General features: G+C 39.0%; 1 protein-coding gene across 4 annotated transcripts in view; it reads right to left on the reverse strand.

The window, feature by feature from the left end:
* zdhhc23b (zinc finger DHHC-type palmitoyltransferase 23b) overlaps positions 1-13,087 on the reverse strand; it is a 30,208-nt gene extending 17,121 nt beyond the window's left edge. For 2 of the 4 annotated variants that reach the window (XM_063050983.1, XM_063050986.1), the window contains exons 1-3: positions 12,924-13,087; positions 12,691-12,784; positions 4,170-4,330 (exon numbers count right to left, since the gene is read on the reverse strand). In XM_063050983.1, coding sequence (XP_062907053.1) covers positions 4,170-4,306 — 137 coding nt within the window. In that variant the 5' untranslated portion in view covers positions 4,307-4,330; positions 12,691-12,784; positions 12,924-13,087. Of the gene's footprint in view, positions 1-4,169; positions 4,331-11,225; positions 11,353-12,690; positions 12,785-12,923 lie in introns of all 4 variants that reach the window. The other 2 variants (XM_063050984.1, XM_063050985.1) reach the window with 2 other exon arrangements.
* Positions 13,088-15,187: the final 2,100 nt, after the last annotated feature.

The following is a 15,187-nucleotide window of genomic DNA, read 5'->3' on the forward strand; positions in this document are numbered from 1 at the left end:
TGCCATTGGCTGCAATGCAAACCCAAAGCATGATCGATCCACCCCCACGCTTAACAGCTTGACGTGTTATTTTCATGAAATTCTGCACCCTTTTTCCTGCAAACATACCTCTGCTCATTGCGGCCAAAAAGTTCTATTTTAACTTCATCAGTCCACAGGACTTGTTTCCAAAATGCATCAGGCTTGCTTAGATGTTCCTTTGCAAACTTCTGATGCTGAATTTTGTGGTGAAGACACAGGAAAGGTTTTCTTCTGATGACTCTTCCAGGAAGGTCATATTTGGGCAGGTGTTACTGCACAGTAGAACAGTGCACCGCCACTCCAGAGTCTGCTAAATCTTCCTGAAGGTCTTTTGCAGTCAAATGAGGGTTTTAATTTGCCTTCCTAGCAATCCTACGAGCAGTTCTCTCATAAAGTTTTCGTGGTCTTCCAGACCTCAACTTGACCTCCACTGTTCCTGTTAACTGCCATTTCTTAATTACATTATGAACTGAGGAAACAGCTACCTAAAAACACTTTTGCTATCTTCTTATAGACTTCTCCTGCTTTGTGGGCATCATTTATTTTAATTTTCAGAGTGCTAGGCAGCTGCTTAAAGGAGCCCATGGCTGCTGATTGTTGGGACAAGGTTTGAGGAGTCAGGATATTTACAAAGCTTTGAAATTTGCATCACCTGGCCTTTCCTAACGATGACTGTAAACAAGCCATAGCCCCAACAAGCTAATTAAGGTCTGAGACCTTGGTGAAAGTTATCTGAGAGCTCAAATCTCTTGGGGTGCCCATTCTTTTGCATAGTGCTCCTTTCTTTTTTTTTCCACTCTAAAATTGTACAAAACAAAAATAATACACTAATCTTGCTTCAAATGTTGAAAAGAATGTTTCATCTTTAACTTTATGACTTTTGGAGATCAGTTCATGTTCTACTCACTTAACTATTCACAGTAACAGAAATTTTGACCAGGGGTGCCCAAACTTTTGCATACCACTGTATATAGTTGACACACATTCTCTACTGAGTTGGAGTTTATAGTTAAGGATTAGGAGTATTGTGTATTTAATATTTCAGTAATATTTGAGTAATCATGTAAATATATTGCTTGATTAGGCATTCTTTGTTGTTTATATTATTTACTATGGTTATATGTATAAATACAAACCCCATTTCCAGAAAAGTTGGGTATTTTCCAAAATGCAATAAAAACAAAAATCTGTGATATGTTAATTCACGTGAACCTTTATTTAACTGACAAAAGTGTAAAGAAAAGATTTTCAATAGTTTTAGTGACCAACTTAATTGTATTTTGTAAATATACACAAATTTAGAATTTGATGGCTGCAACACACTCAACAAAAGTTGGGACAGAGTTAAAATAAGATTGAAAGGTGCACAGAATATTCAAGTAACACCGGTTTGGAAGACTCCACATTAAGCAGGCTAATTGGTAGCAGGTGAGGTATCATGACTGGGTATAAAAGTAGCGTCCATCAAAGGCTCAGTCTTTGCAAGTAAGGATGGGTCATGGCTCACCGCTTTGTGCCAAAATTCGTGAGAGAATTGTTAGTCAGTTCAAAAGGAACATTTCTCAATGCAAGATTGCAGAGAATTTAGGTCTTTCAACATCTACAGTACATAATATTGTGAAAAGATTCAGAGAATTCAGGGACATCTCAGTGTGTAAAGGGCAAGGTCGGAAACAACTGTTGAAAGCGCGTGATCTTCAAGCCCTCAGGCGGCACTGCCTAAGAAACCGTCGTGCTACTGTGACAATTATAGCCACCTGGGCTCGGGAGTACTTTGGAAAACCATTGTCACTCAACACAGTCCATCGCTGCAGAAATGCAACTTGAAACTGTATTACGCAAAGAGGAAGCCATATGTCAACTCTATGCAGAAACGCCGGCGAGTTCTCTGGGCTCGAGCTCATCTCAGATGGACTGAAAGACTGTGGAACCGTGTGCTGTGGTCAGATGAGTCCACATTTCAGCTAGTTTTCGGAAAAAACGGGCGTCGAGTTCTCTGTGCCAAAGATGAAAACGACCATCCAGATTGTTATCAGCAAAAGGTGCAAAAGCCAGCATCTGTGATAGTATGGGGGTGCATCAGTGCCCACGGCATGGGTGAGTTGCATGTATGTGAAGGTACCATTGACTCTGAGGCGTATATTAGGATTTTAGAGAGACATATGTTGCCATCAAGGCGACATCTCTTCCCGGGACATCCATGTTTACTTCAGCAGGACAATGCCAGACCACATTCTGCACGGGCTACAACAGCGTGGATTTGTAGACACAGAGTGCGTGTGCTTGACTGGCCTGCTGCCAGTCCAGATCTATCTCCTATTGAAAATGTATGGCGCATCATGAAGAGGAGAATCAGACAACGGAGACCACGGACTGTTGAGCAGCTGAAGTCTCATATCAAGCAAGAATGGACAAAATTTCCAATTGCAAATCTACTACAATTGGTATCCTCAGTTCCAAAATGATTAAGAAGTGTTATTAAAAGGAAAGGTGATGTAACACAATGGTAAACATGCCTCTGTCCCAACTTTTGTTGAGTGTGTTGTAGCCATCAAATTCTAAATTTGTGTATGTTTACAAAATACAATTAAGTTGGTCAGTAAAACTATTGAAAATCTTTTCTTTGTACTTTTGTCAGTTAAATAAAGGTTCACGTGAATTAACACATCACAGATTTTTGTTTTTATTGCATTTTGGAAAATATCCCAACTTTTCTGGAAATGGGGTTTGTATTTGAATTCCATACTTCATGATGCATGCACACCCCACTTAAAGTAAAAAGTGAAGTTAAACTCACACTTTGGGACTCCTGTCTTTTTAATGTAATTAGTTTTCATGTTTTGAAGTTACAACGCATAACATTATTTATTACTTCCCCCCATCCCAGGTTCGTGAGGCAAGAATGAAGATGAGCTCCACTGATTTCCTTTTACTGTAGCATTACAGTAATTTGTCATCTGTGAAATAAAGACCATAAGAGATAGGTGCAGAAGTAGACCATTCGACCCACTGAGTCTGCTCCACTATTTCATCATGGCTGATCCAGGTCCCTCCCAATCCCATTCTCCTGCCTTCTCCCCACAATTTTTCACACCTTGACTAATCAATTTATCAACCTGCCTTAAGCACACCCAATGAATTCCACAGGTTCACCATCCTCTGGCTAAAGAAATTCCTCATCTCTATTCAAAATGGACATCCTTCTATTCTGAGGCTGTGCCCTCCGTTCCAAGACTTCCCCACCACAGGAAACACCCTCTCCACATCCCCTTTATCTAGGCCTCTCAACGTTCATTAGATGTCAATGAGATTCCCCCTCTTCTTCTAAGTTCCAGCAAGTAAAACCCCAGGCCTTCAATCGCTCCTCATACAAAGAGCCTTTCATCCCCAGAACAATCCTCACACACCTCTTCTGCACCCTTTCCAATGTCAGCACATCCTCCCTTAAATAATGGGCCCATAGCTGCTCACAATACTCCCAAGTGACGCCTCACCAGTAAATTCAGCATCCTGTAATGCTGAGTATCCAGAGCAGAATTGAAGTCTGGATAACTTCATTAACACTAACGCAAGAGGAAGCTTCCATCAATTCCAAGACTGCTTAAGTTTTAAAAATTATTCAGTCGTGTTATCTTAAGATAACATCCTGTTTCAACTTTTCTTCTGGAAGGAATAATGTCATTGCTGCAGATCGTGAGCTGAATGCAATTAACACTGCATAACAAGACAATAATTTGATACTAAAATATTACGCCACATCTAGATTTTTCCAACAGCTAAACCTAGGTACAACTTGACTTCAGATGCCTTAACATGATAACAGAACAATAAACTCAGAACTGGGAAATTTCAATTTGCATTTTAGAACAGACTTTTTCAAAAAGAGAATTACTCATTTATTACTATATACCTGTATCTTTCAAATGAAAGAACGTGGTGAATTACTTGCCCAAAGCAAAGAAAAAAAAATTTAAGTCTAATTCTGAACTCATAGGCAAATTAACAAAGAAATTATAGTTATTTTCCACAGGAACATTTGGACCTCTCATCAGAAAGCAGTGAGAAGACTCAATCTGCTTGCTTTGGTGACGTATAATCCACCAGCTAATAATCAAAAACTGACACATTACAGCAAGATTATCTCTGACCTGTCGCAGGCCTCATCCAGATCCTCACAGTCACAACAACTGGCCAGTATGTGAGTTCTCTCTCCGTGGTGGTTAATGTATTCACAACAGCAAAGACTGCCATCCTCGTCAGACATCTTAGAACGTTTCTTCTTCATGATGTTTTACTTCCCCTCAGAAACCTAAAGTTACAAAATCCATAGATACAGAGTTAAGAAATCTACAATGGCTAGTCCCCACCCTGATTAATCTGCTTGTAAATCGCTCAGACTGTTGTTATTACCATATTTGAGTACAAAACAACTTGCTTGAATATGCACACCATATTTTACTTTCTTTTCCCCCATGTTCTATCAAACTATGTTAACAATTGTTATTGAAGAAACAAAAATGAATTTGTGTTTTTTTTCTGGTCACAAGACATACTGATACCCATGGTGCAAATTGCTGAATGTACATAATTGAAATCTAGTACAGTTCTTAAATCGGAGTCAGAGTACTCCTTGACATTCTCAAGTTACCTTCCGAGCCGAGGTATTGGATCAGGCAGGAAGCAAGTTTCCAGGGGTTTATTACACTGTTCTTGGCAGAGTGAGATGTTCCTTGTTATTTAGAAAAGCAGCCGGTTGCTGGGATCTCCTGGACATTGATCAATCCTTCATCTGTGAAGCTTTATACATGGGAGCAGAATTCTACATAATACAATTCTATCCCATGTAACACATCACAACATATTGGCACAGAAACATATCTGTGACAAATTATATCATAAATCCATCAGCTCAGAAATTGGTCGTTCCTGCACACATCATCTGTGATAACTATCCATGCTAAATCATTTGCCCACATTAGCCCCGTACCCCTCTACACCTTTCCTATCCAAATGCCTTCTAAAAGTCATAAAACTTTACATAAAGTAGAACTATCCACTTTTGATGTAGCCTGTTTCCAAAAACGTATTGTTCTGAAAAATGCTTTGAAATAGGGCCTTGGCTGTCACAGTAAAGAAAGTGGGAGAAAGTGGGAGCAAGTGGGATTACAAGGACACATGTGGTCAAAATAATGTCATCATGATACCACAGCCGAGGGAAGTAATCATTCTTTATTTGGAAATTGAATATGAATGAAGAACAATCCGAAGCCTGACTCTGTAAAATAACCATCCACACTTGACCAAATACGGGACAGTTGGAGTTCTCTACAAAGCAACTCTAATAAATTGATGTTCATAGATTAACACATGATGGTGCCATGTTCCAAATCTAGCTGAAAATCTCTGGCTACACATCTCACAAAATTACTGAAGCACAATATCAAAAGCAAAATTTCAAAGAGCGTACTGAACTTACCCATCCGGTCTGACCTATAGGCACAGAAAGCTAACCAACCCGATGAGGAGCCAAGGGATACAAAACGCCTTCCACTCAATTTGGTATTAAATTAAAGACAATTGGTTCAAGAATTTAGAACGTTTCACTGTCCTTACACAGACCCTAGTTAACATTATAACATTTACTTTGACAATTACTATACAAACCTACCCCACCAGTGACCACTGACATGAGTGATCAAGTACTTATACACCAAATAAATGCAAATAAAAAATCGTTTAAATTTGCTGATGAACCTGAACTAGAGACAGGAAAATAGTCAATGCAGAGGAAGCTTCCAACAAGCTGCAGGAGGATACCGATTAATACAAGACTGACAACTAGTTGGCAAATTAAATTCAACACACATTTATAAATTAGTACATTGTGGCTGGAAAACAGTGGTTACTTCTTATCTGGAAAGGTGCAAGTCTAGGTAGGGTAGAGGAGCAATGGGATATTGGAGTATGAACGTGCCAATCACTGGTTTGCATGGAGATAAAATTGAGAAGTAGGAATATTGTACTAAATCTGCAACAAGAACTCCGTTTAGTTCTAGTTGTCAGAATATTAAAAGTGTCAGAAGATCAAAAATATGACATTAAAAACTAAAAATGTGAGAGGGATATACTGTATATAATTAGACAAGAGTGAACAGCTGGAGTCTCTTTCCACTTGAGAAGGTGACCCAATGATGAGAGATTTTGATCAAGTGAATGAAGACAGACCATAACTAGGGCCATAGATACAAAAAGTCCAACAGGGAATTTTGAAGGAATTTATTTAAATGTCATCATACAGCATGGAAATAGGCCCTTCAGCTCAAATGGTCCGTGATAACCAAGATTTCCATCTGGTCCTACCTATCCTAGTTTAGCCCATATCCCTCCAAATCATTCCTGTCCACACACCAGTCCAAGTAGCAAGTGGTGAGAAGACAGAAAACGCTACTGAAGAGAGAATACGATGCAAATACTACAGATGCAATGGCAAGGATGTTGAATAATCACAAGACCATAAGACATAGGAGCAGAATTAGGGCATTTAGCCCATTGAGTCTGCTCCACCACTCAATCATAGCTGATCCTTTTTTCTCCTCCTCAGCTCCACTCCCTGGCCGTCTCCCCGACACCTTTGATGCCGTATCCAATCAAGAACCTGTCAAGCTGTGCTTTGAATACACCCAACAACCTGGCCTTTACAGCTGTCTGTGGTAACAAATTCACCACCCTCTGGCCAAAGAAGTTTCTTCGCATCTCTGTTTTAAATGGACGCCCCTCTATCCGGAGGCTGTGTCCTCCTGTCCTAGACTCCCCCATTATGGGAAACATCCTTTCCACATCTACTTGCTCTATAGGCCTTTCAACATTCAACTGAGAAAGAAGGATATAGAGGCCAAGGAGACTCAAATGTCAGCCGACCTCTGTGCAAATAAATATACAAGCAATCATATCATAGCAGCCAGAGTTAGGCTGACATAAAATATATGATTAAGGTTTTGTTTTAATGGTTTAAACCCATAACTTGAATTCAACTGTTCGTCAGCATCAGAATTTTTATCACTGACATAAATGAAGTGAAATTTGTAGTACAGTGAAAAGCCATAAAAATAACATACACAGATAAATAGAGTAAAAAGCAAAAATAATGGCCACATGTAATCCAAGACATCTAGAATTGGTTTATGAAAATCATTTTAGTACCATTGCTAATCTTTCACAATTATTCTGACAGCTACTATATAGCAGCATGAACTACTGTTCAATCACTGGGTCTGTTGTGAGAAGATTTAATTTACATGTCCATTAGAGTTCTACTTTCAGCCTCAATAATATTTGTTTAGCACCTTAACATTATATGTGAGCAGTTATTCGAGACTGATAAGCTTTTCCACTAATCATAGTTCATTCAGGACATAGGTCAAACACAAATAGGGCATTTTAGATTGCAATTTAAACTAGCAAACTGGACAAAGGTTAACTGTACATAAACACTAATTCATGGATCTCTTAGTAAGCTTTCTAAATGTATTTATAACTGTCTGCTCAATATATCGTCTTAATTCTAATTCAATATAATATACTGAAAGAATTATATTGCAAAACTGGAAAAAAAACAGATGTCCCACTGTGAAGGAATGGACTGAGGAACTCGTTAAGATTTCATCATATGAACACATGTTGGGAAGAATTAACAGTGAGGGAAAAGTGCAAGACGTGTGGGATCAATTTTGGTTGTATGTTAATTTAAACTTAAATTAGAACTTCTTTCTGTGTCTAAGTTTTATTTGTTTTCCTGTCATGGGATGGCTATGTAAATATGCTGTACTGTATCTGCTCTGTGATATGCTGTGCTGCTTTGTAAAATAAGAATAATAATAAAAATTTGAATTAAAAAAAAATCAAGTCTTACATTCTGTTGTTTGCCCTAAACAAATAGGCTTTTTCTGCTTTATCGTGAATAATGTTCCCTGCAATTTTTATTTTGGGAATCATGTTAAAAAGCTGTCAAATTATCCCTACTCCGCATATCCTTTGATACTTCCACCTTGCTGAAAAATTACACATTATTTAACAAGTCTGATTTAGAAGTTACAAAACAATCTTCCACTAAAGAAAAACAAAAGTTGTGCAATGCTTAGAGTGTTACTGGTTAGGCAGCAAAGTTTAGCAGATAAAACAGATACATTATCCTCAAAAGAACAGAATTTTACATGAATTAATATGTTACTCAGAGCTGTCTGTATCTCCAGTCTCAGAGTGGGGAGCAAAAATAAATGCAGAAATAAAATGTACATAATATTGGGAAAACATCAAGCTACAAAATTGAAAAATAAATTCTATGTACATAATATAGTTACATTCCCGTTAAAATACATTTTTTTACTGGTGGGTATATGAACAAACCCAGCTGGCATCAGAATATTCACTTTATCTTATTCAAATCAGCCCCATCCTCTCTACAACCTAAAACTAACCTGTTACCTGCTCTCTTTCCCAATTCTAACCAAAGGTCTTTGATTTGAAATATTAACAGTCTCGCTTTTCAAAAGTGTTGCTTGACCTGTTGTCTACCTCCAGCATTTTCTTCCAGCTGATAAAGGATGTTTTCCCCCTTAAATATATGGTCTAAATATAGATACCAGAATGATCCTAAATGACAGCCAAGCTGCAAGCTAGTCAGTTGAACCAGATAGCAGCTTGCCAAGAGCCAAATGAACAGAACTAAAGATTTATACACAAAATGTGGAAATTACAAACATTCTATTCATCAGTCTTGATATTTCTAGGTTTCTGAATGACCCTTCAAATGCTGTGAAATTCCACATAAAACAAGATGGAAAGCGTCCCACCCTTGAGTTCCAAGATGAAATTAATCCTTTAGAATGTTCAGATAAGTAGCCTTGTGCTGTCAGATGTTTGATACTTTGCCAGATGAACTCTCAGAAGTTCAAAGAAGATATGCCTTGATGACCGGATACAAATGCAATCACTACGAGGTAAAGCCTGCCAAGAATTTACAATGGATTCTGGCTTGCAGGAAAGCAGTCAGGCTACATGTTTTAAAATAACATAAAACACATACACTTTACAATGGTTCTGAGGACAATATACAAGGTGGAATGGAAAAAAAAAGTATTCCTTTGGGTAGTGCAACCCATGTAACCCTACCACAATGTTTCTTTCTTTCCCCACTTTAATTTCCAACTTTAATCTTGGACGTTTAATTTCCATCTTTTCAACTGCATAAGTCCCAAGTTACAAATGCCCAACCTATAAACACCCCAACAACCCAAATGAGGTCCATAGTATTAAATTTAAAAGTCTGATGAATATACTTCACATTCACTTCAACCTATAACAAAACTAGTCTTCTCTCTCCCTCTACCTTTAGTCATTTTTCATTCTTATCAGTCTTTAACTACTTTTGATGCCATTCACTACAATACTGTGAAGATATCATTACCATATTGAGTGACTTGTGTATTTTCCAACTTCTAGACAAAAATCAGCTGAAGGACATTCATCCATTATCTGGGGATGGTTAGTAGTTTTTTTTCCCCAAATCCAAGATAAGATCAAATCTTATTTCTGCAGCACTATATTAAAACCTCTGCATCCACAAATATAACACTGGTTCATACTGAGCGGCATGAAAAACTGCCCGCTTATACCTTGCTTACAATAAGCAAGGCAAATTACATTTAGCTAATTACTGTTCAATCAGTCAGCTCCCAAACATCAGCACAGTGACATAAGGTGTTGCTGACAATGTTGTCAGGGAGCATTAAGCTGCTCGCCATTGCCGACCTTGGGTTTCATCAGGACTTCCTGGCTCCAGACTCATCACTGCCATGGATCAAAGAGTTGAATGACAAAGGTGAGGGAAGAGTGGCTGCCGTCACATTCAGGGGGCACTTGATTAAGTGTGGCATCAAAAAGCTGAAATCAACATGGAAAATGCTCCAACAGTGGAGTTGTACCTCACACATGGGAAGACTGTTGTTGTTTCTGGGGCAGCGGAAGGTGGCTTCAAAAATCCCTGCCCAGAACTTCACTGCAGGATTCGAGCATCCATAATCTCATTATCAGAGAGCCTACTTAACAAAGTAATCCATTCGGTGACTGAAGTGGGTTCAGTGTTGATCCCATGATGAAACTCCATGGTGAAAAGTTAAAAAAATAAGGGTGGAATGTTTTCTGCATCACCATGAACTCTTGTGAATAACAAGATTCACTAGTGAAACTGATGCAGAACACATCCGTTCTAATGCAAAAAAATATATCAAAGCACAAAGACTTGATGATGGATATCCCAGTGTGAGCTCCATATTTTCATGACAGATCACCAGAGATGCTGCCCGACCCTCTGAGTTCTTCCAGCAGCTTTTTCTTGCTGCAGATTCTAACTTCCGCAGCCACTGGTCTCCCCCATCTATCAACAAATCCATGTTCTTATTTCTGCAAATAGTCTCATGTCTTACCTTGGAAAATACCTTCTGCAGGTCCAAGACAATATTCAGGCCTAAACTGGAATACAGCAAGTTAGATTCACAATGACTTTCTCTAGCAAGAGAGAACACATCTCCTTGACATTCAGTGTCCTTACTTTTACATGTTCTGGCACCATTAAAATCCTGGAAGGTCACAAACTAAAATTAACCAGCCACATAAATACCACGGCAACAAGAGCAAGCTAGACATGATTCATTTCCAAATCATTTTCACACTCTACAAGAAAAGAAATCAGAAGTTATCTTGCAATACTGACTGTTTGCTGATTAGGGCTTGCAGCTCCAACAACAGTCAAGAATAAAGCTAAGATGAAGCAGTCTCCTAAATGGGTAACCCATCCACAAGCTTAAACAAACACTCCCCCATCCTCAGAGCACTGTGACTGCTGTGTATTCAAGCTGCAAATCCACTATAACTCACAAACTAAAACTCATCTCCATCCTGAAGGAACAGGGGATGGAAATTCATAGGAACTACATCACTTCCAAGTTACTCTATCCTGATTTGGACAACTTTCCTTGTGCGCTCCTTATTCAGGGCAAGCCCTGAAACTCCAATCTCCTTCTTACCAATGGCAGCAACTCCAGAAGGTAGCACCTTCTCAAGGGAAGTTAGAAATGGTGAATAAACCATTGGCCATGACTCTTTGGCCAAAAAAATTACATTTTAAGAATTCTATAAACTTCACTTACCACAAAGTCAAACTCCAATGACACTAGAGGTGATTATTCAGCACTGTTCCCCTTAAGACAAACCAGGAATCAACCAAGTAAACCTTAGCTGACCTGCCTCCAAAGCACAGATACCCTTCTTGAGGTACTGCAAGTGTAACAAAACAATAAATTATTCCAGATACAGACCTACTATTACCCTGTTTAGGGGTTGAAAGACTCCTTGCAACGAAGGCTAACATTTCAACCTGCCTTGTAATTGCTTGCTGCATCTACTTGCTAACTCCCTTTGTTTCATCTGCAAGGGTGCACTGCTGTACTTGTGTAATATTCTGTTATTCTACAGCATTAACAAAGTGAATAACGTGACATTTCCCCATTTTTAAAAGAAATCCACTGTTTAATTTACCTGGAGACCCGGCATATCCAACCATATCCAAGCATGTGTAATGCTGAACATGGCATCAAAGGTTATGGGGAGAAGGCTGGGAACTGGGGTTGAGGGCGAGATAAAAAGAAGGATCAGCCATGATTGAATGGTGGAGCAAACTCCATGAGCCTAATTCTGCTCCTAGGTCTTATGGTTTTTATTTCTTTTAATAACCTTGAGAGAAGACACTGTGTCCTGTATATTCATCTTACACTTGAACTTCAGTTAGTTTATTCATTATTTTCTCTTATCCAAATCCATAGTTCTGTACCTTGTTTTATATACAGTATTGTTGTATTACTGTAGAAAGAATGGCATTTCCTCCCTCTCTGCTGCTAACCACACCTATGGCTTCGGGAGTAACTATCATCTACACTTACAAATGTTCAGTTGTATTACCAGTTGCTTGACTCTTTAGAAAATCTAATGAAATTCCAGTTCAAATGTGTATTAACATGTTGTAATGCACACTTCAACCTTAGTTTCCCTGAATATAGCTGTAACCTCTCCTGTAAATAGCCACTTCTTCCCTGTAACTACATCAAAAGCTTTTAATATGCAGGAACCTCTTAACATATGGTCCACATCATTTATTTACTAATACACCACTGCCAAAAAAAAATGCTACTAAGCTTTTGGTATCACCCTCTGTGGGCTTGTATCAATCAGTTCCTTTTCTGCTCTCACACTAAAACACCATATAGTAGGTCAAAATATTCCAGTTATTTTCAATCGGACACTGATTCGCTGCAAGGAAATTATTAAATTTTACAAGTTCACCAATTTTTTTCACCGAATTACGAAATTCCAACAGATTTATTATTCAACAACTACCTGCATTTATTGTCTCCGCATCTATTATTACATGTACTGTATTTCCAAGGGAAACGGAATTTCGGCTGTTCTGAAGACGGGTTTATTCCGAGTACTTAGTTATTACAACTGTGAGGAAGAATGTGCAGAAATCTCTGACCCGACGTTACCGTTTACGTTTCCCTGTAGCTGTAATATCCGTCATCAAAACAATTACCTGCACTTTTTAAACAGCATTCTTACCTGACAGTGCATCTACCTGAAACGAATTCAAATCTGCACAGTCATCACACGGGACTCGGTCACGGTTCGAAACCCACTCCTGTCATAATAATGCCTACACAAATGGGAAGGGGAAATGCTCTGTACTAATCAGGTTACGATAAAGTCAACAGGCGCTCGGTGAACTGGGCGATTTAAGTTGTAATTCTGTTAAAACGCTACACATAATGCCAACGCACACCGAGTGGTAGTACCTGTAGCCAGCGGCTTCCTCGCTTCCCCCGCCGCGACCTTCACTCACTTTTCCCCAAGGCTGGCGGCATCGGGCAACAGGTCCCGCTCACTTCCGCGTCTCGCTACCCTGTTGCGCTCGCTCACACGCAGCGCCGGGGCACCCTCCCGCCCCGCGCGTCCCCGCGCTCGGCCCCGCCGGCCACGGGCACCACCCCGTCGCGCGCTTTTCTCGTGCGTTCGGTGACGTGCAACGGCTACGCCCTCTCAGTTTCCAGTTCATTGCAGTTCAAAGTGCAAAATAGAGGGTCAGCAACGGGAAATTTGCTGAATTGTCTTTTCTTTAGTTGTTCTATGTGATATTCTGGTTTCTAATCACAAATTATATATATTTTTAAGAATTTTACTCAACGTGGTAAATAGTAAATTATCCTTATATATTCCATCCCACATATCTACACCCTGCCACATGATTGACTGCTCCATCCCCTAACCAATGTCTTTTCTCCATTGTCCATCTCTTTGGTATGGCTTTGGCTATAAGTTTAATTAATAGTATTCCAGTTTTAAAACAACTGCTTTCCTTTGCTACCAATAGCTCTTGATCTCCCAGAGGATCTGCTTTACTTCCACTTCTATTTCTTTTCCAGGTTACAGTGAGTCTAATGACATCATTGGAAGACTTACGATCAGATTTCACACATGCACTCATGATTCACTCAAAATTAAATTTGGGAAGATTTATTTATTGAGATACAGCACAGAATAGCCCTTACAGCCCAGCAATTCCTGATTTAACCCCAGCCCAATCACAGGACAAACAATGACCAATTAACCTACCCACCGGCATGTCTTTGGACTGTGGGAGGAAAATGGAGCACCCAAACGAAACCCACACAGTCACAGGGAGAACATACAAACTCAAAGACAGCGGCGGGAAATGAGCCCGGGTCACTGCTACCGTAAAGTGTAGTGCTAACCATAACACTACCACGCCGCACCAATAGAAAGGCAACTCAACTTCCTCAAATTCAATCCACTGCCACTATCCTCAACCCATGAAGTGAAGAAGAAATGAAAAATACTGCATTTGCACAGCACCTTTCACTTGCAGTTGAGAATGGTTCAGTGTGATTACTTGTATGATGTATGTCAGAATTTCTGCGGTATGCAGTGTTTACTGCAGATGCCTCACAGCCCAAGGGACCTGCTTTCAGTGCCATGTTTTGCACATTCTCCCCAGGGTAGTTTTTATCCCAGAAGGGGTGAACCTTTATGAGTGTGTGTGTGCCCATTAGCAAAATCCTTCTAAAATATTCTCTTGTGAGTCATAACAATTTTCAGCAGAAATTATCATTGATTACTGAATTAGTAACAATAATTATAGACATTTTTAAGGAAAATGGTGAGTCCTGTTGCAGATTTGCATGGGATCATTGTTTTATTATTAATAAAAGTAAAACAGAAAGAATAAATATATTAATTTATATTATTTTTATTAATAGTTTTATTAATGCCCTTCATTCTTATAGTAACAAACACACACACACACACACACACACACACACACACACACACACACACACACAGATTATATATATCCACACTCACAGGCATACATACAGGTGGATTCTGGTTAATTGGGATGCATCAGGACCAGTACATTTTGGCTAATTAAGCAACTGCCCCAATTAGTCGAAGTTTCACAGAAATGGTTAAAAAGGTATATAAAAAAACTACCATTTAACTGAGGAACAAATTATGTATTTAAATAAAATATGGAGCAAATTAAAAGACCACCAATACTACTACAGTACTATAAAACTGTATTTGTTTTGATAAATGGACCAATTTATCCAGGATATGCTGTGCATTCTTTTGATTGACTGTGAATTAACATAATCAGTGCAGACACCTAGTGCAGATAATAGACTACCTTCATACAATGCCTATGATGATTGCATCCTCCAAATCTTCAAATCTTTATTTTCATTGTAACATTCAAGATGATTGTCAACACCTTCAAATTCATTGTAGTTCCTAACTTGCCGAAGTAGGGAAATCATTTCATTTTCACTCCTGGCTGTGTCTGGCATCTCCAAGCTTGAATGCTTGAAACCACAATGAGCAAAAGAGTTCTGAATTGTTTTACAGCTTATTTCTCGCCAACTATTAGTGAGAAAACTTATTGCATTTTGAACACAAACACATGCAACAGATGTGATTTAAAAAATGTTCACTCTAAGGACATTGTAGTGCCTAACACCCATACAAGTACACGCGACTG

The sequence above is a fragment of the Mobula hypostoma genome, chromosome 6 (genome assembly GCF_963921235.1).
Source record: "Mobula hypostoma chromosome 6, sMobHyp1.1, whole genome shotgun sequence".
Lineage (NCBI taxonomy): Eukaryota > Metazoa > Chordata > Chondrichthyes > Myliobatiformes > Myliobatidae > Mobula > Mobula hypostoma.